Genomic DNA, 26398 nt, shown 5'->3' with positions numbered 1-26398 from the left:
TCAGGTATAGCTGAAATGTTTAATTCAATTTTCAGTTTCAGTATTTACATAGAAGAGCACAGTACTGTACTTGTTATTCACATTCGCGGTCAAATGTACTGAGTTCAAGTCTTGAGTGAGGCACCAACAATAAATGCTACACGGCTGGAAGTAAGCTCACTCACAGGTGCATGTGAAAACTCGGCCCCAGGCGTCGCCTGCCAACAACGTAGCATGGGTCCTACGCAAACACAGCAATGCATGTCAGTCTTGCAACACAACATTCTAAATGTCTCTTCCTTTACTGTGAGCGTACCTGGACATGGCCAATGCTGTGATAGCTGGAATATTTTTGCTGCGATGAATTCCGTTGATCTCCCGTCGCAACACCAGACGTCTCTTCCAGTGTTTAACCTGCTTTGAGTCACTTGCTAGGGAAACATCAGCGCAGTGAGAGTTGAGAATTATAATCTGTTCATTATACGCTGGTAATCTTAACTCTTCAATCACGCACATTTAAACAAAAATGATCGGCCTATGGTCACTCAATGGCCAGCCAAAGTGAGGAGAAAGGCCTCAAATACAAATGTTACATAAAGGGTAGTCTCAGTGTAATTTGCACAACGCTCCTATGAGGTGACATGGGGCTGTAACCAATGTATACCAAATTAGATCTGGGTATTATTGCTTTCTAAATTATAAACGCATACGCACGTCAGCAGATTCACTCATCAGTGTTTACTGCCTCTATGCTTAATAACTTTATAACAACATCATTCCTGCTAGCCCTAATGCTAGCGAGGGATATGAAAATAATCATCTCACACCTAAGGATTTATCTAATTAGAGGTGTGTTTCCTTGCGAAACTTAAAAAATAAAAATATGTTTGGTTTCCGCTCAGTCACTCCCACTTCATCCTGTCTTTTACAAATAGATCTATATCGCATCGTAAAAAAAAAAGCAGGCAGCATTACCGGCGCTCGCTGCTGAGTCTCGCCCTGGGGACACAAGCTCTTCTGGAGGGCCAGTTAATTGTCTTCTGGTGTACTCTGTCCTCCATATCTGTGTGAAAGACACATAACGAGTAGAAAAATCAGACATAATTCAACATAATAGCAAACACACACATATGCAGCGGTGCGCACACACTATCCATAACTCAAGGTAATAATAAAGTAATAACACCAAGTGTGTCTGTGGGTGTGTGTACACGAATGTGTGCGCGAGTGTGTGTGTGTGTGTGTTGCATTGGCACCCATTCCAAAGCGGAGCCCAATTTAAGAGTTTTCAGCTTGATTGCAGCAAGGGAGCGTTATGCTTATTTTAAACACACACAACCCATATGCTATTATTATTATCTTGATGGACACTGAGGCTGCTACCTGCGAGGCTAATACCAAAGTAACGACACATTTTCAAACGCTGTGCAAAAAACATTACATAAAACGAGATAATAATGTCGTTATTAGTCCGGCAAAAAGTTGTAAGGACCAACTTTAAAGGCCTACTGAAACCTACTACTACCGACCACGCAGTCTGGTAGTTTATACATCAATGATGAAATATTAACATTGCAACACATGCCAATACGGCCGGTTTAGTTTACTAAATTACAATTTTAAATTTCCCGCAGTTTCTTGTTGAAAACGTCGCGGAATGATGACGCATATGATGACGTGTGTTTGTGATGTTTCGGGTAAGCACCGCTTACGGCTAAAAGTCGTCTCTTTTTATCGCGCAATTACACAGTATTTTGGACATCTGTGTTGCTGAATCTTATGCAATTTGTTCAATTAATAATGGAGACTATAAAGAACAATGCTGTTGGTGGAAAGCGGTGGATTGCAGCTGCCTTTAGCACCGAGACACAGCCGGTGTTTCTTTGTTTGTTGTGAAGCTTTAACACAGAGCGGTCAAGCGAACATGTTTCAACCAGCATTTTTTTGGATGGGAAAATTGTGATATATATTTTACCGGAGACATCAGTGGATTATTCGTCCTCCTGCAATAGCTGTCAAAAAAGGCAGCTGTGAGCTTGGCTCCTCGGCTTCTCTCTGAGATACTAGCATGTTCACTGCAGCCATCCGACCTTGAGGTATGTCTTTACAATCTCACTAAAACACTGTTAAAACAACGAGCAGATAAGGGATCTTCGAGAATTATCCTAGTAAATGTGTCTAATTACATCTGAACCGCTCACACTGCCACCGCCGTCGCTTTTTTTTTTTCTAGTCCTTCCCTATCAATATCATCATCCACAAATCTTTCATCCTTGCTCAAATTAATGAGGAAATTGTCGCTTTCTCGGTCCAAATTGCTCTTACTGCTGGTGGCTCACATTATAAACAATGTGAGGATGTGAAAAGCCCTCACACCGGTGACGTCACGCGCACATACTTCCGGTAAAGGCAAGGCTTTTTTATTATCGACCAAAAGTTGCGAACTTTATCGTCGATGTTCTCTACTAAATCCTTTCAGCAAAAATATGGCAATATCGCGAAATGATCAAGTATGACACATAGAATGGACCTGCTATCCCCGTTTAAATAAGAAAATGTCATTTCAGTGGGCCTTTAAAAGACACTCACCCGTATGGTGCCGTCTGCACAGCCAGTGACCACCACATTTCTGGCGTCCCACTCCTGCCTCTGTGAGAAGCTGACACAAAGAATGTCAGCCTGAGGCCCACAGGAAGTGTCGGAGCAAGCTAACAGTTGACCCTTCATGGTCCACAGGTACAGCACAGGCCCAGCACATGATGCAATCTCACCCTTGGATAGAGTAATAGAGCGTCAACACCCTTCAGTGCACAAATGTACAGATAACGCTCAGGAATAGGATACAGTGATGTATCCTACCATCCTGCACTAAGCTAAATACATTGGACTGATAGAGGTGAAACATACCGTGAGATCATTTACTGCCACTGCACAGACACCGCTCGTATGTCCCACCAACTGCGTGATGTAGCTCAGCTCTTCCAGATCCCACAAGATGCACGTCAGATCCCTCGAACCGCTCACCACCAAGCTATGAACCTCAGACGCAGTCAGGCATGTCACCACATCAGCGTGACCGTATAGTGGCTGCAGGTAAAAACAACACAGTAATCAGCTTTAAATGTAACAAAGACCTGTATTTAAAATGTTATGTAAGTTAAACTTGTGCACATAAACTCAACAAGGAATAACAGAAATATGCTCAAGAAGAACAATGTCAAGTTGTAATTGGGGGAGGAACCATATTTGGTTACTTTTTTGAAAATGAATCCTGCAAGCATCAGGTAATTTCTAATAATTAAAAGTTACTCTAGCCTTTAAATAGACCCCCTTTTTAGACCAGTTGATCTACTTTTTCTTTTCTTTTTCTCCTCTGTCCCCCTTCTCCCTTGTGGAGTGGTTCCGGTCCAGGGGCCATGGATGAAGTACTGGCTGTCCAGAGTCGGGACCCAGGATGGACCGCTCATCCAGAGTCGGAACCCAGCATATATTGGGGACATCTCTGCGCTGCTGATCCGCCTCCGCTTGGGATGGTTTCCTGCTGGCTACACTTTGGATCCACTTTGGACTGGACTCTCACGGTTATGTTAGATCCACTATGGATTGGACTTTCACAATATCATGTTAGACCCTCTCGACATCCATTGCTTTCGGTCCCCTGGGGGTTTTTCATAGTCATCATTGTCACCGACGTCCCATTGGGGTGAGTTTTCCTTGCCCTTATGTGGGCTCTACCGAGGATGTCGTTGTGGTTTGTGCAGCCCTTTGAGGCACTGGTGATTTAGGGCTGTATAAATAAACATTGATTGATTGATTGATTGAGTAATTTTGCCAAGAAATTCAGCAAAGAAAACTGTTCAATACTGATTTAGTCCTCCCATGGCCAGTATCACAAACAGCATTAAGCTCAATTAAGTTAATTGTGGGGTATACATTTCCAAGTTCCCCCAAACGCAAACAGGTGGCTGACATTAATGATGCGTCAAATTGATTTTATATATATATATATATATATATATATATATATATATGTACATCCATCCATCCATCCATGTTCTACCGCTTGTCCCTTTTGGGGTCGCTGGAGCCTATCTCAGCTGCATTCGGGCGTAAGTCGGGTTACACCCTGGACAAGTCGCCACCCCATCGCAGGTATATATGTACATGGGGTGTTTATTGTACCATCTGGGATAGTAAACAGGCACTCACTTTGTATGGTGATAATGATGAAGATGACAGAAAAAAACAATGTGCTTAAATGATAGAAAAGACTGTAACGAACATAGAAAACATTAAAAGACGACGACGACAAAAAAAGATGACTGTCAAGAAAAAGATTCTTCCCCGGCTCACAGTGCTACCATTATTCACACCACAGGTGTATGCACTTACCATAACCAAAAGACCACGCTCACGGTGTCAACCATAACCAATCAGTACCATGAATTGATAACATGGACCCCGACTTAAAGGCCTACTGAAATTAGATGTTCTTATTCAAACAGGGATAGCAGGTCCATTCTGTGTTATACTTGATCATTTCGTGATATTGCCATATTTTTGCTGAAAAGATTTAGTAGAGAACATCCACGATAAAGTTCACAACTTTTGGTCACTAATAAAAAAGCCTTGCCTTTACCGGAAGTATGTGCGCATGACGTCACCGGTGTGAGGGATCCTCACATCCTCACATTGTTTATAATGTGAGCCTCCAGCAGTAAGAGCAATTCGGACCGAGAAAGCGACAATTTCCCCATTAATTTGAGCGATGATGAAAGATTCGTGGATGAGGATATTGATAGTGAAGGACTGGGGAAAAAAAAAAAAAATATATATATATATATATATATGTATATATATATATATATAAATAAAAAGAGACGGCTGCGGGCGGCGGCAGTGTGAGCGTTTCAGATGTAATTAGACACATTTACTAGGATAATTTTCGAAGATCCCTTATCTGCTTATTGTTTTATTAGTGTTTTAGTGAGATTGTAAAGACATACCTCAAAGTCGGATGGCTGCGGTGAACACGCCAGTGTTTCAGAGAGAAGCCGAGGAGCCAAGCTTACAGCTGCCTTTTTTGACAGCTACTGCAGGAGGACGCATAGTCCACTGATGTCTCCGGTAAGAGCCGACTTAATATCACAATTTTCCCATCCAAAAACATGCTGGTTGACGTAGAGAAACATGTTCGCTTGACCGCTCTGTGTTAAAGCTTCACAACAAACAAAGAAACACCGGCTGTGTTTGTGTTGCTAGAGCCGGCCAAAATACACCGCTTTCCACCAACAGCATTGTTCTTTATAGTCTCCATTTTTAATTGAACAAATTGCAAAAGATTTAGCAACACAGATGTCCAAAATACTGTGTAATTATGCGATGAAAAGAGACGACTTTTAGCCGTAAGTGGTGCTGAGCTAATATGTCGCCTCTAACCATAACGTCACAAACACACGTCATCATACGCGTCGTCATTCCACAACGTTTTCAACAAGAAACTCCGCGGGAAATTTAAAATTGTAATTTAGTAAACTAAACCGGCCGTATTGGCATGTGTTGCAATGTTAACATTTCATCATTGATATATAAACTATCAGACTGCGTGGTCGGTAGTAGTGGGTTTCAGTAGGCCTTTAAACGAGTTGAAAATCGTATTCGTACCATTTAGGGGTCAATTGTATGGAATATGTACTGTGCAATCTACTTATAAGAGTTTCAATCAATCAATCAAACCAGAGGTGACTTATGTTGCTTTCCGTTTGTACTGAGAAGTCAGAATTTTCGAGTTCTTCCTAGTCAGAATTTCAAGTGCAACGCCTCTCGAGGCCCGACTCGGAAAGTTGGAGCATTTTCACCACTCCTGAGTTTGTGTCAGAGATGGCTGCACTGAATGTAAACAATAATATATGCTTCTATAATATCCGTTACTAGCACTTCTGATTAGGTTTTGATCAGCCATATTCAATGCATTGTTGGACATTTATATATGGTGACATCACTGTAGCCTAAACTATATTTATTTCATCTGGTGTACACACTGTACATCGCTAGCAATAGCGTCTGTGTTTCCTTTTCGTCCACCAAAATTGAAGGTTGCAGAAAACGTGCATCTTTTTCCATAAGTATATTCAGACAAGACACACTCAGAAAATAGCTTTCGTGGATGTGGCCATCGTGATTTCCGACCTTGTAACTGGAAAGCTCACAACTCAGCTGTGACGTCATTCTGAGCACTGACTTCAAACTTTCGAGGTAAATGGAACACTGCATTATAGTGGATTTCTGGAACAACTGACGTCCCAACCAAAGTGTGAGTGTTTTATTTTTTGGTTATTTTTATTACCATACTTATTCATTCATTTTTATTTTTCAGGCATTTTGTCTTCTATTGTTGTTGTTTTAGTGTTATGAAGTATGCCTGAGTCCTAAGTAATGTTATTCAAATGTGTAATTAAATATTGTAACATAATTATATGTCAGGAATTTAAATCTAAACATAAAAAAATATTTTGCCAAACAGAAGTCTAGCAAGAATTGTCCAGTGTAAACTTATTGAAGTTTAACCCTATTTAAGCTAAAAAAAAAAAAAAGAATAATTATAATAATTTAAAAAATACATACAGTATATATATATATATATATATATATATATATATATATATATATATATATATATATATATTATATAGCCGTCAATGTAAATTATTTTTTACAATGCGTATTATTAACTTACGGTTGTTTTACAAAACAAAAACAATTAAAAAACAACACTTGTAATACTTTAAACACTCATCACTCAGCTGTTGAAAGTTAGTATCTTTAGGAAATACATGTAAAGTATAGGGGGGGTTAAAATTGTTGATAGATTTTGGATATAATGATATCATGTATGAATATGTTTTGGTATACTTGAGATATTTTGATCATTAATGTTTTTTTTGGTCAACCACACATGATAATGGCTAACATCTGGTAAATGTGGCTTGACTAACTCAGTTTCAGTGTACGTCTAAGTAGCGTGCAGGCTCACCTGTCTTAGTTTCATGTGGACACGTTTGTCCTTGTTGACTGCCACATCCCACACACAAACCACAGTGCTGCTTCCTGCTGTGATGATGGTTGTTGGATTGGGACTAACAGCGCACAGCGTGGCACCCCAGTCACATAAAATCTCGCACACAGCGAAGGTCTTAAAAAAAATAAAAGCAAAGACATGGGATACAGGGAATAAAGACTTAGGACATGATCAACTATATCCAAATACCATGAGCCAAACACTGTGTGCAAACTATAGAATTGCGTGTACTACTAGTGGGTGTGTTGCATGTGATCTACAAAGACTGAGTGCAAAAACCTTATTCAATCAAGGTTTTTGTGTGTACTATACGGGGGTTTCACCACAGAGACAGTTGATCATTTACTGCACATTCACGTTATCATGCGCCTCCTAACTGTGGCGTTTTGCTATGTTTTAAAACAGCAGACATGTACCACTTTTTATGGGCATTTTAAAAGCAGTCCTACGTTGCACCTACAATAGAAACCACTTTTCTTTTTGCAGACTGCAGGTGCGCTCATGGGAGAGGCTGCGGCACTGACTGTGATTGTGAAGAGAAATCCATCCATCCATCCCTCCATTTTCTACCGCTTGCCCCTTTTGAGGTCACGGGGGGTCGCTGGAGCCTATCTCAGCTGCATTCGGGCGGGAGGCAGGGTACGCCCTGGACAAGTCGCCACCTCATCACAGGGCCAACACAGAAAGACAGACATTCACACACTAGGGCCAATTTAGTGTTGCCAATCAACCTATCTCCAGCTGCTGGTTTTCGGAGGTGGGAGGAAGCCGGAGTACCCGGAGGGAACCCACGCAGTCTCGGGGAGAACATGCAAACTCCACACAGAAAGATCCCGAGCCCGGGATTGAACCCAGGGCTGCTCAGGACCTTCGTATTGTGAGGCAGATGCACTAACCCATCTTCCACCGTGCAGGAGAGTTTTTTTCACATTGGAAATATGTTAATAATACGGCTGTCAAAGTTAACGCGGTAACGGGTTAACAATAAATTTCAATAACGGCACCATTTTTTTTATCCGGCGATTAATACCAACACTTTCTTTTTGACATTTGCTTGCCATAGCGGTGGTACTCGGTGGCTGTTCACTTGCTACTGATGAGCCACAAGCGAGCAGAAATGGACAAAGGGAATTCTATCTAATGGAAATATCAGGTTCAAAGCCATGGCACGTTGTTTTCCCGACAAAAAAGGACTATTTTTCGCCGTGAGACGAGACGACATCCTTGCAGCAAACGCCTGCTGCGCGCGTCGAAAGAGGTGGGTGGTGCTTTACTTCCATGTCCAGATTATGATTAAGGTAGATTGTTACTGTGACTGCTTTAGTAAGTAAGATTACATAAAAGCTCAAGAAAAATAAAAAACGGTCAACAGGATGTCGAAAGGAGACTTTTTTTTTTTTTTGCAAACAGTCGATCTGACAATAAAACATGTCAAGACACTTTCTCAAAACAATAGCACAATTTTCTGGCTTCAAAATTAAAAGTGCTACGCTATACATCCGGTTTAACTACATTTAGGGTTTCTCCTTAATGTACGGCTTCATACTAGCCGCCACACCTAACAAACCTAAATGTACGGCTTCATATTAGCCACCACACCTGACAAAATAAAGTAATATAATGTGTTGTAGTGTCCAGGAGAAAACAGACAGAGTCTGACTTTCTTTTTAGCTTTTATTGCCAATTTTATGATAACAAAAAGCCTAATTCCAACAGATATTTCCTACGTGCACACACATCGTCCTCCGTACTTCTCTCCTAGATACACAATACTTGTTCATTCTCTCTCAATATGAAGACCATTAACTTCACAACAAGTAATGTACAGAATATCAGAAGCATTTATTCAGGTAGAAATATCACAGATTACAGCTGGGAAAGCGCCCCCCTCCCGTCCCCCCCGAAAATGATCTGTCTAAGGTACACTTATTAATGACGAAAAATTACAACTATCTGCGATTAATCGAGATAATTTTGAGTCAACTATACACAAAATGCTATTAATTGTGAAAAATAATTGTAATCGTTTGACAACCCAAGTTAATAATATATCTTCAATATGAAAAAACATCATTAAAACCCCCTCCAGCAGACACAAAAAACATCAATTTAATTCCTTTAAATCAGCCTTTAAGTCGTCCAGCAGCTATTAAATTATAAAATGATATTGCTGAACAGACAATATGTCTGATATTTTTATTTTTGACATTTGATATGTTGACAAGTACATGTAGTATGGTGCTGCTTTCTCACAGCTGTGTGTGTAACTGTGTCAATTTGTACATACTTTTTTGACGTGCTAAATAAAGACGCAAAAAAGCGCTCGCAGTTGAGTTTTGCCTTTGAAAAATAAAACTAAACAATTATATTTGCATCTTCTCCTACCAGCATTGTGGGCTATCTGATGATCAGCACATATTCTGCATATTAATGAAGACAGACACACTAAATGGATTGCGCTCCCTCAAGCGAAGCAATGCTCTGTGCGCACATTTAGTAGATGAGCTTTGCATGTGCCCTTGGTGACTACATTTCAAAAACGTACTAGTAAAGGCAATGGCTACACTAACCTTGTCAGTGGCGTAATTTCCAAAAGTGCAGCTGTTGTCAGGGAAACCCCAGCTGAAGTAGCAGCTCAGCGAAGTTGACAGGAGGAGTCGGTTTCTCTCTAGAACGAGCACTTCTTTCTCCAGACACATTATTTGACCGACTGGACCTCTTGGCAACTCTGTCGAAAGATCATTGAGTGTGTATTACACAATTTGTGACTGCAAGTGGGGCACCCACAAAAGCACCAACATGTTTCCTAAATGTTGTAATCTATTAATTAAGGACTATTTAAACAAAATATACACATACTATGCTTACTCTGGCTCAAAATATGTAAATATTGTATTAATGGTCTATAAAGAAACAAATCAGATTAATGGGTTAGGTACCTTTGTATAGCATGTCATTAAATAAACAACAGAAAACAGGACAATTAGGGCAGCAATTTCCAGATAAACCAGAAACAGTAAATATCCTTGGGGGACACCTGATTCAAAAGTTGAGTGTAAGAGTGTCTCGCTGTGTGTGCAGTCAGAGAGACAAAGAGCGGCTGTAATTGTTCTTGTAATTGAGCTATCTGTGCAGGAAGAAGAACAAATCATTACACCCTGTCACCAGATTTGCTTTCTAAAGTCCCCAGAAAGAAGTAAATTCTGCGTGAGTCCAGGCATTCCTCCACCTATTCATCTCTATCTGCTTATTGATCAGATCAGACACTCTAAGATTTAATATGAAAGGTAATATGCAGGAATCTCTCCCTGAGCATTTGCGGCTTCATCTCCTCTCCCTCAGTGGGCCTGTAGGGATATTCCGATTATTAAGTAGAGCTCAGCAAAAGAGTCATCTCCATATTGTAGTTTGAACAGATAGCGCCTTCCTCTCCGTCCATAGTGCAAATTAAAATATGGATGCTCTTGCGCTGTTCCAACGATCCCCCCAAGACCGGGACACATCTTGTATATAATAATTGGCGTCAAATGGTGTGAGATAAAATAAAAGGGGGGGGGGACACACACACAAAGTGGTGGCAGTTGGAGATGACAATAATTGCATGCATTTTTTTTTCCTGGATTGTAACTATATTATTGGAGTCAATGTTTCCCTTTACACTTGCTGATACTATGTTAAAATATGATGAATAACCTAATAAAATGAATAACTTTAGGCCATAAAGTGAATTAAAACCTGAGCTATTCTAATGAAGTGTAATGAGCAGGTTACGTAAATGAGCACAGTGTTAAATTATTGCATATCATTCAGTTTACCTTGAAAAGCGCTCTGAACCTGTCGGACAGTGAATACATCAACCCTCTCTAGGTCTCTTTATGTTGATTTTCCGTGCAATTTAGGTCTGGGCTCTAATTTTGCCTTCAAGGGACGCCATTCTATTGTTGATTTGGAAGTATGCTTCCTGATATTTTCATGTTGAGCCTGAAGTTTCTCTTTAGCTTTCATCTGATTGTTTGGGACCGCAAGTCTTTCTGTTTGTAGAGCAACTTTTCTTTCTGAATAAACAATCAGGACCGCATTCCCTGTCACACTTCCACAAGTGTGGGTCTTTTTATGATATGGAATTTTAAGTGAGAGGAAATTGAACTAAACATTTGTTTTTGAATGCTGTTTTTAGCATCAAAATGTACCTCTGAATGGTTGGGCTGCCATCTTGAGTTTGTTCAGATTGAAGAAAAAAGGCATCGGATGAGGTGGTGAAGCAACATCTTTCTTTGTGCCACAACGAGGCGGATGAGGTTTGATAAAGAGCTGGAGCATAAACAAAACATTATTTTCTAATTTATTCAAAATTGTTTGGAAACAGGTTTTTTGTTTTTTATTTTTTACCTGTTTGGGAATCTGCCCAAAGTTGCTAACATAGCCCAAAATTGTGCTTTTGATGAGGGGGTCTTTCACATACTGATGGCCTCTTTGGCCGTAAAAGTAAGGATGGAAGGTGTTGATGCTTTCAACAGCAGCGGGGCCTTGTTGCCGGTACCCGAAAATCAGGTCAATCCACAAGTGGAGGTGTGAACTCACGTAGTCACTTTCCAAAGCCTGTAATTAAAAAAAAAAACTGAGTCAACAGTCGATCACTAGTCAACACAAACGTATGCAGTGGTTTGGTATAACTGTGACACCAACATTCAAATTTTTAATATGAGACTTGAGCAACACTCGAAACTGGTTTTAACATCCACAAGCAATCAAATTAAAAAAGGTACTGCGTGATTTCCTTGAAAAGTCAATTTAGAAGTCAGACGCTGCAGAGTTGTGTTATGAGCTTGCCACCACATTGGCATTAAAGAATGATTTGTGCAGAATTAGCCAGAGATTGGTTTTGAAGAGTTAATAAGAAAAAAAAAAAGGGGACATAATGACCTGCTGTGCGCTTGCAACTATTCTTAATAATCCCACCCTCGAGTAACCAAAAAAAAAACCTCATAACGAGGATGTATTGTCTTGATTTAATTTGTGTATGGAAGAAAAAAAATCGTTAAAAGTTACTAATTTTATGAGAATGGTGGGCAGTAGTCGAGTAGATTGTGCAGTGATAACAGTTGGGATGCCCGCGGGATGGAGAAAAGGGAGAGTCAAGCGCAAAATGATCCAATAAGCTTACACAAGGGAATAGCTGAGAAAAGAGAGAGAGCTTGTAGACTAGATGCATTGTGGGAAAAATAAAGGCCTTCCTTGAGTTTTGCTGAATAGGCTTGTTGTCCTGCAGACACGTTTTCATTGATAAGCAAGAAAACTGGCCGTTATAAAAAAAAAACAACAACATTACAATAAGTGTGTATTGTGAAAAATACCTCTACTATTTACAGTAATTGTAATATGATTCGAGATTATTGCAAGCAACACTATTACTATACACTGTATACGGTCTGTTTTGAAAAGCATTTAATAGCTCTTATGGGAAAACGCCACATAATTTAATTAGTAGCTGAAAGCGTCAGTGAGTATGAGGTCACTGACCTCGCGTTGGATTCTAATGAACTCCTGAGGGTCATCTTTCGCCCATGCCGGCAGTTCCACATCTCCAAGAGCGGTTCCGTCCTCCCTGCAGCCTAAAGGCAGAAGTGCAGACGAGGACAGCAAGTCAGTTTAAACAATGACGGTGCAGATTAAAGTGTTTGTCGATGCACAATCTGTCATGGGGAGTTTTACCAAGAGTGACTGCAACACAGATAAACTATTGCATTTTAGGATGATAAATAGCGTAAACTATAAAGAGGAACCATTGCAAAGCGCTGCATTACCAGAAGTTACTGTATGTATAATGCAGTCGGAACATAACTACAGTCAGTATTGCAACAACACCTCACTACTTCTTGCTAAAACTTTTAAAATGACATCAAACCACTGTGATGGTTCACTAAATGCCATGTTCCATGTTTACAAGAATCAAATGAAGTATTTTGAGTCAAGATGGACTATATAGCCTGTCTGTTGTAATAACGGACTTGCGTTTTAAAACCGATGTGAAATTAAGACTCTACGTTTAGGATTCTTCTTCAACTAAGAAAGACTGGAAAGGAAACAGGATGATAGCTGTAGATCTAGTCTGGAATAGCTGGTTGACAATGAAAACAAGCATACAGTATAATACACATGAACATCAAGCATAGAAGAAGGTTGGAATTACTCCTTTAGGGTGCGTTCACAATTGTCATTTTTAGTTCAGTTAAAAGAAACTCTCATGCGATTCTTCCGCTAGTACAATTAATTTGGTCAAGAGTGAATTAAATAAATAAATAAATAAATAAATAAATGGGTTGTACTTGTATAGCGCCTTTCTACCTTCAAGGTACTCAAAGCGCTTTGACACTACTTCCACATTTACCCATTCACACACACATTCACACACTGATGGAGGGAGCTGCCATGCAAGGCGCTAACCAGCACCCATTAGGAGCAAGGGTGAAGTGTCTTGCTCAGGACACAACGGAGGTTGGTGCTAGGTGGGGATTGAACCAGGGACCCTCGGGTTCCGAAAGCCTGATATACAGGTGATACTGAAAACAATTTGAATATTGTGCTTGATCATGGCTTACAGTTTCTAAAAACTCTAAAATTACTGAGATTTTCAGTTTGAGCTTTTCATAAGCTGTAAACCGTAATCATCAAAATTGCATCAAGAGAAAGCTTCAAACATCTTCAGTTGCATGTTATGATCTTATGTCATACTGTAATATACAGTATTACTGTAACACCCTGAGATCAGTAGGTCGTGAGTTCAAACCAAAGACTATAAAAATGGGACCCATTACCTCCCTTCTTGGCACTCAGCATCAAAGGTTGGAATTGGGGGTTAAATCACCAAAATGATGCCCGAGCGTGGCCACCGCTGCGGCTCACTGCTCCCCTCACCTCCCAGGGGGTGGAACAAGGGGATGGGTCAAAGGCAGAGGGTAATTTCACCACACCTCGTGTGTGTGTGTGACTATCAGTGGTACTTTTAACTTTATATTAGTTTCACTTCTTTGTAATATACAAACTTTTGCGCAATATTTTAGGTCTTTTGAGTTTCACCTGTACACCAATAAGGTGAACTCTGGTGTGATTTGTTTTACTTGAGCTCAAACATGATTTGTGAATTTTGGTTTAAAATATTTGTGTTACGCCACATACGTCACAAAACCTGTTCAATCAAGTCTTTACTTTATGCACGTTATTTGTTCTCATGACAGAAATACCAGTGTGACTGCTAAGTAAACTGCATAAAAGTGTGTACTAAAGGCCTGATCTACTAAAGGTTTGCGTGTATTAAAAGACGTGCAAACTTGATAGCACACACAAAGCTGATCTATAAAGCCTGTGTCTTTTAGGTGAGAAAATAAAGCAGCGCAATCCATTTAGCTTGTCTCTCCATGAACATGGATACAATACTGGGAGGAGAAAATGCACATACAATTATTTAGCACAAGCAGTGTGAATTATCAAGGCAATAACTGTTCTGCAACTGCTGTTTTGCATCTAAATTTAGTACGTCGAAAAAGGATGTGCAAAGACACAGTTGCGCAGAAAAAAGCTGTGAGAAAGGATGTAATCGCACTGCAGTGGCTGGATGACATAAGGGGCTGATTAAACCATCAATTACATAATGATGGGTTTTGGTATTTGCTGGCGTATTTTCATACATATGATAAAAACGTATTGCAATATGCATTTTCTTGCGTTCGGAACTTTCCGGCACAAACTCCCAATCCGTGCCAGTATCTCCCAGTGTGCGCTCCTTCAGCACGCTATAAAGTGGGCTATGTTATGTCTGCTCTGCAGGGCTACTTCAAAAATGCCCATAAAAAGTGGTACATGTCCGCTGCATGTTTTAGTACATAGCAAAAAGCGCAGAAAAAAGCTGTGAGAAAGGATGTAATCGCACTGCAGTGGCTGGATGGCATAAGGGGCTGATTAAACCATCAATTACACAATGATGGGTTTTGGTATTTGCTGGCGTATTTTCATACATATGATAAAAACGTATTGCAATATGCATTTTCTTGCGTCCGGAACTTTCCGGCACAAACTCCCAATCCGTGCCAGTATCTCCCAGTGTGCGCCCCTTCAGCACGCTATAAAGTGGGTTACGTTATGTCAACTCTGCGGGACTACTTCAAAAATGCCCATAAAAAGTGGTACATGTCTGCTGCATGTTTTACTACATCGCAAAAAGTGCAGAAAAAAGCTGTGAGAAAGAATGTAATAGCACTGCATTGGCTGGATGACATAAGGGGCTGATAAAACCATTAATTACATAATGATGGGTTTTGGTATTTGCTGGCGTATTTTCATACATATGATAAAAACGTATTGCAATATGCATTTTCTTGCATCCGGAACCTTGCGGCACAAGCTACCAATTCGTGCCAGCATCTACCAATGTGCGCAGCTTCAGCACGCTATAAAGTGGGTTACGTTATGTCTGCACTGCAGGACTACTTCAAAAATGCCCATAAAAAGTGGTACATGTCCGCTGCATGTTTCAGTACATAGCAAAAAGCCACAGGAAGGAGAAACATGCCAATGTCAATGTGGAGGTAAATGAGTGTCTCCATGGTGAAATCAGCATCATCAATCTCATTTAAATAAGGTGGTCTGCACAAGTTATCAATTGTACACAAAGATTTTGTAAATCACACACAACACGCCCACTAATAGCACATGTCATTTTAGTTTGCACGTGCTATTTAGATTAGTAGATCAGGCCTAAAGTGTCGTTTTTGGTGCGAACGCAGCCTTAGCTTGATTCAAAGATGTAGAGAATTATGAGTCTTGGAGGCTGACCCAGCTGCATGTGGTTGGAGTTAAGCAGGAAGTCTGGCAGGTAGAAAAACTCAGGAATCAGCTCTCTGACATCACTCATGTTGTCACAGGAGGCAGACTCCCACTCTTTGTTTACACTATAAAACATACGCTCCGGGATATCAAGTCCTCCCTAGAATGAGAGAAAGAGACACAGATACGGTGAAAAAGTGATGTAATGTTACATTACTACAGTAGTCAGAGCAGTGAAACACACGGAAGCATTTCATCCTTCCATAAATTCCTATAATCTCTGATGAAAATCTCATGAGAGAGAATGTAATTTAGAGTAAAACACTTATTGCAATGAATACAACTAGCTTATATATTGATAAACCTGGTTAAAGATGTAAATCCTGTTATGGATATTACAACATTGCGCTTCAGCAGACAAAAAGGCACAATAATTCACCAGACTAACATCTTTATTGCTTTATTCTGACTATCAAATATGCATGCCTTTTCATTACAATCAATTGGACGCTGTACTGGAAATTTGCCACAGCAATGGCTATCCGTACGAGCTGATTTAAGATGCCTCCTGCCATTATTTGCATATATATTGAAATCGCACTATAATGCGTTTTCAAACCAAGACAAAAAAGTGAAAGGGTTGGTACAAGATGCAGAGTAATAGGATTACATTATAGTAAGACGTAAATATTATTATTGTAAAAATGTTTTCCTCCCCCCTAAATAAGGAAAACTCTGGTTGCTTCAGTTTACTATAATTGGCAAGCATTTGTTTGTGTGAGCTGACTTTTATGCATTATGTTTATAATGAGTCTAGTTAATATTAATTGCAATCATTCTAATCACTCACAAAGAGTTGTTCACACCTGAAGCATGTTTTTCTTTTAGTAGTGTTGCACTTGGTTAAAATGGAAAAAAGGCAGTAATTTCTATTTTGATTATAAAAATAATCATGCAGTAAATGATGATGTACAACTCACTGAATCAAAGATGAAAGTTGTTTATACTTGCTATTTTGTGGATTGAATATTAATACATTTTGTTTCACCTGCAGTGCCTGGAAGGTGTGAGAAAATGGCTCCATGCGAACAAGGAAAGAGGCCACGATAATTGCTGAGGAGTAGTGAGTACAATAGTGGCATCGTGCTGACATATCTCCTATAAAAAAAACATTTTAAAAAAGATACACTGTAATAAAACAAAAGCAGAGGGATGAAAATTAGCATGCTGGATAGATACCTTCATCCTCAATGTTCTCCACTTCTTCATATCTCTGGATGAACATCTGCTTTCTTTTTTCCGACTGAGCGCCCATTGGTTTCGACAGATCACGGAATATTTGAGGATCTGACAGGTCCAGTGACTGTTTGGGTAAGACACATATTCATTTGTATGGGACGTTGTAGTCAATGTGATGTTACAGTAGAGTACATCACTCATAATGCAGCAAAACTTCTCATTATATCTTCTCAAGGGACAACAATACTATAGAAATTAAACTTGGATTGGAGCATTGTTTCGCATTTGTTTAGTCCATTGCCCTGTTTTCAGTGGGTCTTTGCCTGGTGAAGATGTGACATTTGCGAACGAGTCATGTCTTCTAAATGTATAAACACTCATTGGCAGTTATGAGTCTTTTGCAAGATACTGTAGTCCTACACGCCTACTCAATAGATTGGAGCAGGGGTGTCTAACTTGTTATTAATGGCCACATCTCGGTTATAGCTGTCTTCAGAAGGACGCTTTTAACAGTTAATGTAAAAAAATGTATAATCACCTCATGATAATATTACACAAAGTTAAAGTTAAAGACCTACTGAAATTAGATTTTTTTATGTAAACGGGGGTAGCAGGTCCATTCTATGTGTTGTACTTGATCATTTCGCAATATTGCCATGTTTTTACTGAAAGGATTTAGTAGAGAACATCCATGATAATGTTGGCAACTTTCAGTGCTAAGAGAAAAGCCCTGCCTCTACCGGAAGTCGCAGACGATAACGTCACATGTTGATGGCTCCTCACATATTCACATTTATTTTAATGGGAGCCTCCAACAAAAAGAGCTATTCGGACCGAGAAAACGACAATTTCCCCATTAATTTGAGCGAGGATGAAAGATTTGTGTTTGAGGATATTGATAGCGACGGACTAGAAAAAAAAAAAAGAAAAAAAAAAAAGAAAAAAAAAAAACGCGATTGCATTGGGATGGATTCCGATGTTTTTAGACACATTTACTAGGATAATTCGGGGAAATCCCTTATCTTTCTATTGTGTTGCTAGTGTTTTAGTGAGTTTAATAGTACCTGATAGTCGGAGGTGTGTCTCTACGGGTGTGTTGACGCGCAGTGTCTCAGGGGAGTCGACGGCAGCTATGGACGGCACAAGCTCAGCTGATATCCGGTAAGAAGTGACTTTTTACCACAATTTTCTCACCGAAACCTGCTGGTTGACATTCCGTCGGGATTCATGTTTACTTGACCGCGCTCTGATCCATAGTAAAGTTTCACCTCCAGGAATTTTAAACAAGGAATCACCGTGTGTTTGTGTGGCTAAAGGCTGAAGCTTCCCAACTCCATCTTTCTACTTTGACTTCTCCAATATTAATTGAACAAATTGAGAAGGATTCAGCAACACAGATCTCCAAAATACTGTGTAATTATGCGGTTAAAGCAGACGACTTTTAGCTGTGTGTGTGCGCAGCGCTCATATTTCCTTACAACCCGTGACATCTTGCATACACGTCATCATTACACGACGTTTTCAAGACGAAACTCCCGGGAAATTTAAAATTGCAATTTAGTAAACTAAAAAGGCCGTATTGGCATGTGTTGCAATGTTAATATTTCATCATTGATATATAAACTATCAGACTGCGTGGTGGGTAGTAGTGGGTTTCAGTATGCCTTTAAAATACCAATGATTTTCACACACTAGGTGTGGAGAAATTTGTCCTCTGCATTTGACCCATCCCCTTGTTCACCCCCTGGGAGGTGAGGGGAGCAGAGGGCAGTGCCGCGCCTGGGAATCATTTTTGGTGATTTAGCCCCCAATTCCAACCCTTGATGCTGAGTGCCAAGCAGGGAGGTAATGGGTCACATTTTTATAGTCTTTGGTATGACTTGGCCGGGGTTTGAACCCACAACCTACCGATCTCAGGACAGACACTCTCACCACTAGGCCACTGAGTAGGTGGCCTGGACAAAAGTGAGAAATCATAAAATAAGGTGGCTAGCAGATATTTAGGTATTTATATTTATTCTAGCAAAAAATGTTTGAACTATATTAAAGTATAATACGTTTTGCATGACCAGGTAATAACGTTTAAAAGATATGTAATTCCATGCAGTAAAGGCAAAATTGATAAAAACAAACATTTAGTAAGAAAGATGAGATTATTTCTAAGGTTCCGAATAAGAAAAATAGACCAATAAAACTCCTAAGTTTTTTTAAATTAATTATATGATTAGATAGGGAAACCATAGTCTACAATATTGAACTTTGATGTTTTTTTAAATTTTATGGGATACTGAATTTGGGATTTTTAGTTGTTAACTATAATAATCAAATTGTTAAAAAATAGGCTTTGAACTTTTTTTCACTCTGTATGTAGCGATGACCAATTTAGGTCACTGCTTGTCATGAAGGGAGGATGGTGGGTTCCGCCGCCAGTCAGGTTGCTCAATGGATAGGTCGTATAACTGTATAGATTTCCTATACATTTCCCATACATACATACAAATAATTCAACAGACATGCACTGTTTAGATAACTGGCAACACAAGTTAGTACCAAGATAAGTGTATCTTGTCTACAGTCAAGAATGGTGATGGGTAGCATTATTACCGAGGGCTGCACAAGTGTGGCACTGGACATTCATCTACCAGCCCTTTGATGTTGTCATAAAGTAAGGAACATTTTTCAAAGTGTGTGTCTCTGGTGAATTCCCCATGCCCCAGAGCAGGTGTGCCCATTACGTCGATCACGAGCTACCAGTTGACCGCGGCGGGTGTGTCAGTCGATCTCCAGCCAGGCTTTTAAAAAAAATAGACCTAAAAATTAGTGATCATCAATCTTCACCAAGACGTCACTTAAATGACATTCACGGTACCGGAGGGTCTTGTGAGATGACGCTGGCTGCTGCAGGATCATTATTATGAAAATATGACCGAGAGGAAGGCGAGAAACACTTTTTATTTCAACAGACTCTCGCGCCGTACCTTCCGTCAAAACTCTAAAGGCCGACTGCACATTTCCTATCTTCACAATAAAAGCCCTGCTTCATGCTGCCTGCGCTAACTAAATACAGAGTCTCGGAAAACTGGCGTGCACAAGCGATCCCTCAGAAAGCTGGCGTGCACATCATTTGTGCACGCCAGCTTTCCGAGACTCTTATTTTGTTAGCGCAGGCAGCGTGAAGCAGGGCTTTTATTGTGAAGATAGGAAATGTGCAGTCGGCCTTTAGAGTTTTGACGGAAGGGACGGCGCGAAAGTCTTTTGAAATAAAAAGTGTTTCTCGCCTTCCTCTCTGTCATTTTTTCATAATAATGAACTGGCAGCAGCCAGCGTCATCTCACAAGACCCTCGGGTGCCGTGAATGTCAATCAAGCAAGCTACGGAATTTGCCGCCAATGTTTTTCTTGTAAAGTGTATGGAAGCTGGATGAATTAGAAGCCAAAAACCAACCACTTTCATGTGGTATTGTACAGAAAGGACAACTTTTTTTCTCCTCCATTTGAAAATGTGGGCGTTATCATCATTACTGTCTGATTCCAATCAATGCAAATAATCAGAATCAGGTAATACACCAACTTATATTCTTGTCTTCGTGAAAGAAAGACATCTATATGTGTTACACATGCTTGTATTATCATTAAACACATTTAACTTGTTTACAAAAATGTCTCTTTCATAAATAAATAAATATAAATGATATATATAAATGAGGTAGATCCCCTCGAGTTGGTCAATTGAAAAGTAGCTCGCCTGCAGAAAAAGTGTGGGCACCCCTGCCCCAGAGGAACAAAGCAGTACTATAACAATGGTGTTAACAGCAGCGTAGCACTATATTCTGGAGCCCCATACACCTGTACACAAAACTCATGAAGGGTCCAACATTTCACCCTAAACCCAACATCACTGTTCCATACACACACACTTGCTATGTTTAAATGCACTAAAAAACTAATTGCTGCGTTAATTTGGTGAAAACCATCTTTTTAAAACACATGTAAAAACTTTCATTAGGTTTTTATCTTTTGAAGAGGTGATTAACACATCTAGAACATACATTATCTACAGTAGATAAGGCCCTCTTTTTTTTTTTTTTTACAAAAAAGTGCCAACAAATTCAATATAAACTGGCCAGAATATTAATATTAAGTACATATTAAATAATTGTATAATCTGTAGTTATTTACTTAAATATGACTATAAATATGTCAAGTTTCCCTTTACTTTAGACCAGTGGTTCTCAAATGGGGGTACGCGTACCCCTGGGGGTACTTGAAGGCATGCCAAGGGGTACGTGAGATTTTTTTAAAAATTCTAAAAATAACAACATTTCAAAAATTCTTTATAAATATATTTATTGAATAATACTTCAACAAAATATGAATGTAAGTTCATAAACTGTGGAAAGAAATGCAACAATGCAATATTCAGTGTTGACAGCTAGATTTTTTTTTGTGGACATGTTCCATAAATATTGATGTTAAAGATTTCTTTTTTTGTGAAGAAATGTTTAGAATTAAGTCGATGAATCCAGATGGATCTCTATTACAATCCCCAAAGAGGGCACTTTAAGTTGATGATTACTTTTACGCGTAGAAATCTTTATTTATAATTGAATCACTTGTTTATTTTTCAACAAGTTTTTAGTTATATGTACATCTTTTTTTCCAAATAGTTCAAGAAATACCACTACAAATGAGCAATATTTTGCACAGTTATACAATTTAAAAAATCAAAAACTGATGACATAGTGCTGTATTTTACTTCTTTATCTCTTTTTTTCAACCAAAAATGCTTTGCTCTGATAAGGGGGTACTTGAATAAAAAAAAATTCACAGGAGCACTGAAAAAAGGTTGAGAACCACTGCTTTAGACTGTAGAGTAGAAATTAGCCGATACGCATAAGATTTATCATCAGCGGATAATAGAAATCATATTAATACATCATTAATATGATTATATTATCAATAGTATTATAAATAGTGCATCTCCTGTGAGTTAGATCTCCCTGTGTTTTATAATTTAGGGACACATCTGTTTATAAATTTAATCAAGGGTCTTTGAACTCACCACAGTTATGTGCAATGAGATGCAAAAGTGAAACGTGTACATAACTTTCTCCAATGCATTCATTATCCTTCTTCCATCACTTCTCCCTTGTTCCAAAATGCTAGTGCTGTGTGTGAATGTTCAAAGGTGAGCTTTGATGACAATTTAGACATCTGTGTTGAGTGAAGTGTTCAAAGTTAAGTTTGCTGCTATTCAGGAGGAGCAAACCATTTTGCATGTTTGATAGGATGGTGTAGGTAGTTAGACCCCCTCCTACCCACTACCCCATCCCTTCGGTTGCTCACACTATACTAAACATTCCCACAATTTGGACTTCTTCATAATTATGTGCAATCATGTTATTCCAGCTACTTAGACTATGATGTTGTGTGTTGAGTAATTTTTAGAAGATAGTAAATATATACTGTTTTCCAAGCACTTGCTGTATTGTGAGTTAAGTTAAGTTAAATTAACAATGATTGTCACACACACACTAGGTGTGGTAAAATTTGTCCTCTGCCTTTGACCCATCACCTTGATCACCCCCTGGGAAGTGAGGGGAGCAGTGGGCAGCAACGGTGCTGCGCCGGGGAACCATTTATGGGGATTTAACCCCCAATTCCAACCCTTGATGCTGAGTGCCAAACAGGGAGGTAATGGGTCCCATTTTTTTATAGTCTTTGGTAGGACTCGGCCGGGGTTAGAACTACCAACCTACCGATCTCAGGGCAGACACTTTAACCACAAGGCCACTGAGAGGGGTGTGTTCTCACTTTTGTGAGATACTGTACATCAGAGGTCACCAACACGTTGACCTCGGGCACCAGGTAGCCCGTAAGGACCAGATGAGTCGCCCGCTGGCCTGTTCTAAAAATAGCTCAAATAGCAGCACTTACCAGTGAGCTGCCTCTATTTTTTTTTTATTTACTAGCAAGCTGGTCTCGCTTTGCTTGACATTTTTAATTCTAAGGGAGACAAAACTCAAATAGAATTTGAAAATCCAAGAAAATATTTTAAAGACTTGGTCTTCACTTCTTTAAATCATTTATTTTTTTACTTTGCTTCTTATAACTTTCAGAAAAACAATTTTAGAGAAAAAAATACAACCTTAAAAATGATTTTAGGATTTTTAAACACATATACCTTTAAAAATTCCTTCCTCTTCTTTCCTTACAATTTAAATCATTGTTCAAGTAATTTTTTTTTTTATTATTGTAAAGAACAATAAATACATTTTAATTTAATTCTTCATTTTAGCTTCTGTTTTTTCGACGAAGAATATTTGTGAAATATTTATTCAAAGTTATTATGATCAAAATTAAAAAAAAATATTCTGGTGAATTTAGAAAATCTGTAGAATCAAATTTAAATCTTATTTCAAAGTCTTTTGAATTTCTTTTAAAATTTTTGTTCTGGAAAATCTAGAAGAAAAAAATATTTGTCTTTGTTAGAAATATAGCCTGGTCCAATTTGTTATATATTCTAACAAAGTGCAGATTGGATTTCAACCTATTTAAAACATGTCATCACAGTTCTAAAAAAAATCTTAATCAGGAAAAATTACTAAAAATTACAGTCCCTTGCAGACTGTGTTATACATATTGTGGGAACCAGCATTTTGGTAGCAGAAAGAAACAACCCTTTTTTGTGTGAGTGGGTGTGGCTGGGTGTGATTGGGGGAGGGAGGGGTTTTCTTTGGGGGGTTGATGCACTGATGGAAAGTGTATCTTGTGTGTTTTTTTGTTGATTTAAAAAAAATATATATATATATTAAAAAAAAAAAAAAAATTACTAATGATGTTTCATAAATTATTTTTTAAATTTTTTCAAAAAGATTCGAATTAGCTAGTTTTTCTTTTCTTTTTTTCAGTTGAATTTTGAATTTTAAAGAGTCTAAATTGAAGATAAACTATATTTAAAAATTAAATGTTTCCTTTTTTTCGTGTTTTCTCCTCTTTTAACCCGTTCAATTAAGTGTTTTTTCATCATCTATTCTCTACAAAAAACCTTCTGTAGAAGGGAAAAAAAATGTACGGCGGAATGACAGACAAAAATACCCTTTTTTTTAATATATATATTTATCTGTTCCTATGTCTATTTATTGTGAGAAATCATTAAGATGATCAGTGTTTCCACAAAGATAAATATCATTAATTATTAATAATAACAGAGTTAAAAGGTAAATTGAGCTAATTGGCTATTTCTGGCAATTTATTTAAGTGTGTATCAAACTGGTAGCCCTTCGCATTAATCAGTACCCAAGAAGTAGCTCTTGGCTTCAAAAAGGTTGGTGACCCCTGCTGTACATCAATCTAAAAGGTATCCTACCTCTGATTTGTAGTCAGCTAGGATCCAGGGGAAAACTGGATACTGCATGAGGTCGTTGTATGTCCTCCGAGCAAGAGTATTCAGATGCATCAAGTATTCAAAATTGCTGATCTCCCCTTTCTGCAAGAATAAGAAAATGTACACAAAAGAAATGACCAAAACACTGCATTGGTCAACCTTAGATTAATATAGAGATCAATCAATCAATCAATGTTTACTTATATAGCCCTAAATCACTAGTGTCTCAAAGGGCTGCACAAACCACTACGACAGATGGTGTTAAAATAACAATACTGAACTGCAGCAATAACGTTACTTCACTTTTTTGTGTGATAGCAGTAATACAGAAAATGCATTGCCAATTTGAAAGAATAGAATTGACATGGAAACATTACTGTACATGATAACACAACAGATGATGATGAGCCATAAGTATTTTCTTACCTGCCATTTAACTAGGGTTGTCTTCTCAACCACAGGAGTCTTCCTGGTGGACATGAAAAACAAACACCTTGAAATTCCATCAGTCCCTAAAATTTTTGCCATTCAACATAAGTTTAATTGTAACATAAGAGAAGTGACCCAGCAGAATTTAGTAATTATGAGACTTATTTGAACACAAACATTGGAGCATCCGAAGACTGAACACATATTTATAAAAAAACCATTCAAATTTAGACTTTATAACACTATTCATATTCAATATTAGACTTCCTTTTATTGTCATTTAAATTTGAACTTTACAGTACAGATAGGAACGAAATGTTGTTGCATTAGGTTGTAGTGTAGGATAAAAGAGCAATAAGGTGCAGATCTAAATAAATAGAGTACTGTACAGATAAATACATTGCATTTTTGCATATCAATTCATGTTTATCGATGTACGTTACATTGTCTTCATATTGACACAATATTTGTGTTAAGCAGTACTAAATTATCAAATAATGAGCCCAATTGTAAGCTTTGTGTTATTCGCATCAATATTTTACATTTTTCATTGTTTTAAAATTTCCAAATTCTGCTACATTTGGATTGGGCTAAAGACCAATACAAGACAAGCATAGAACACAAATGGCTCTTAGTCACACTAAGGACAAAACTGCTGTAAAATGAAGGAATATTCATATGTATTAATGAATATCTTTTTTTTTTAACTTATCTGTGAATGTGATTTGTGTAGGTATTATGACTGACCTAATAATTATATGTAGGAATGCTCTAGTGCAGGGGTGTCAAATTCATTTTAGCTCAGGGGCCGCATGGAGGAAAATCTGTTCACACGCTGGCCGGACTATTAAAATCATGGCATTAAAACTAAAAACAACTTCAGTTTGTTTTCTTTGTCTTACTATGGCCAAAAATAGAAAAAACACATTCTGAAAATATTATAATAAAAACATAGAAAAACAATACCAGCAGCAGTTAAGTGTAGTTCCATGAAGGAAAGAAGAAAGTGAATGGATATTTATTACTGAATAAATTCACATCCATCTATTTTATACAGCTTGTCCCATTCAGGGTCGCTGGAGCCTATCACAGCTGCATTCGGGCGGTAGGCGGGGTCAACCTTGACAAGTCGCCACCTCATCGCAGGGCCAACACAGATAGACAGACAACATTCACACTCACATTCACACACTAGGGCCAATTTAGTGTTGCCAATCAACCTATCCCCAGGTGCATGTCCTTAGAGGTGGGAGGAAGCCGGAGTACCCGGAGGGAACCCACTGCACGGGGAGAACATGCAAACTCCACACACAGAGATTCCGAGCGCAGGATCAAACCCAGGACTTTTCTATTGTGAGGCAGACGCACTAACCCCCCTTTCATTAATAAATTTACATATGCATAAAAAATGTTTTCTTTTGTATTATTTTAGTAGTAACGTTAAGTAACATTTATGACAACCTTTTT

At 38.6% G+C, this 26398-nt stretch overlaps 1 protein-coding gene across 6 annotated transcripts in view; it reads right to left on the bottom strand.

Annotated features, from left to right (window-relative positions):
- The window catches only part of wdfy4 (WDFY family member 4), a 142274-nt gene continuing 115876 nt past the window's right edge, over positions 1-26398 (bottom strand). For all 6 annotated transcript variants that reach the window (XM_061910252.1, XM_061910250.1, XM_061910254.1 and 3 more), the window contains 15 exons: positions 24929-24971; positions 24485-24604; positions 17117-17240; positions 16926-17035; positions 15887-16037; positions 12578-12669; positions 11447-11656; positions 11248-11368; positions 9628-9785; positions 7013-7171; positions 2887-3066; positions 2569-2751; positions 955-1042; positions 296-410; positions 1-220 (listed from right to left, as the gene is read on the bottom strand). In XM_061910252.1, coding sequence (XP_061766236.1) covers positions 157-220; positions 296-410; positions 955-1042; positions 2569-2751; positions 2887-3066; positions 7013-7171; positions 9628-9785; positions 11248-11368; positions 11447-11656; positions 12578-12669; positions 15887-16037; positions 16926-17035; positions 17117-17240; positions 24485-24604; positions 24929-24971 — 1918 coding nt within the window. In that variant the 3' untranslated portion in view covers positions 1-156. The remainder of the gene's footprint in view (positions 221-295; positions 411-954; positions 1043-2568; positions 2752-2886; positions 3067-7012; positions 7172-9627; positions 9786-11247; positions 11369-11446; positions 11657-12577; positions 12670-15886; positions 16038-16925; positions 17036-17116; positions 17241-24484; positions 24605-24928; positions 24972-26398) is intronic.

This window comes from Nerophis ophidion, linkage group LG09, assembly GCF_033978795.1.
Source record: "Nerophis ophidion isolate RoL-2023_Sa linkage group LG09, RoL_Noph_v1.0, whole genome shotgun sequence".
Lineage (NCBI taxonomy): Eukaryota > Metazoa > Chordata > Actinopteri > Syngnathiformes > Syngnathidae > Nerophis > Nerophis ophidion.
Note: the sequence above shows the minus strand (reverse complement) of the source record. Positions and strands in the feature narration are given on the sequence as shown.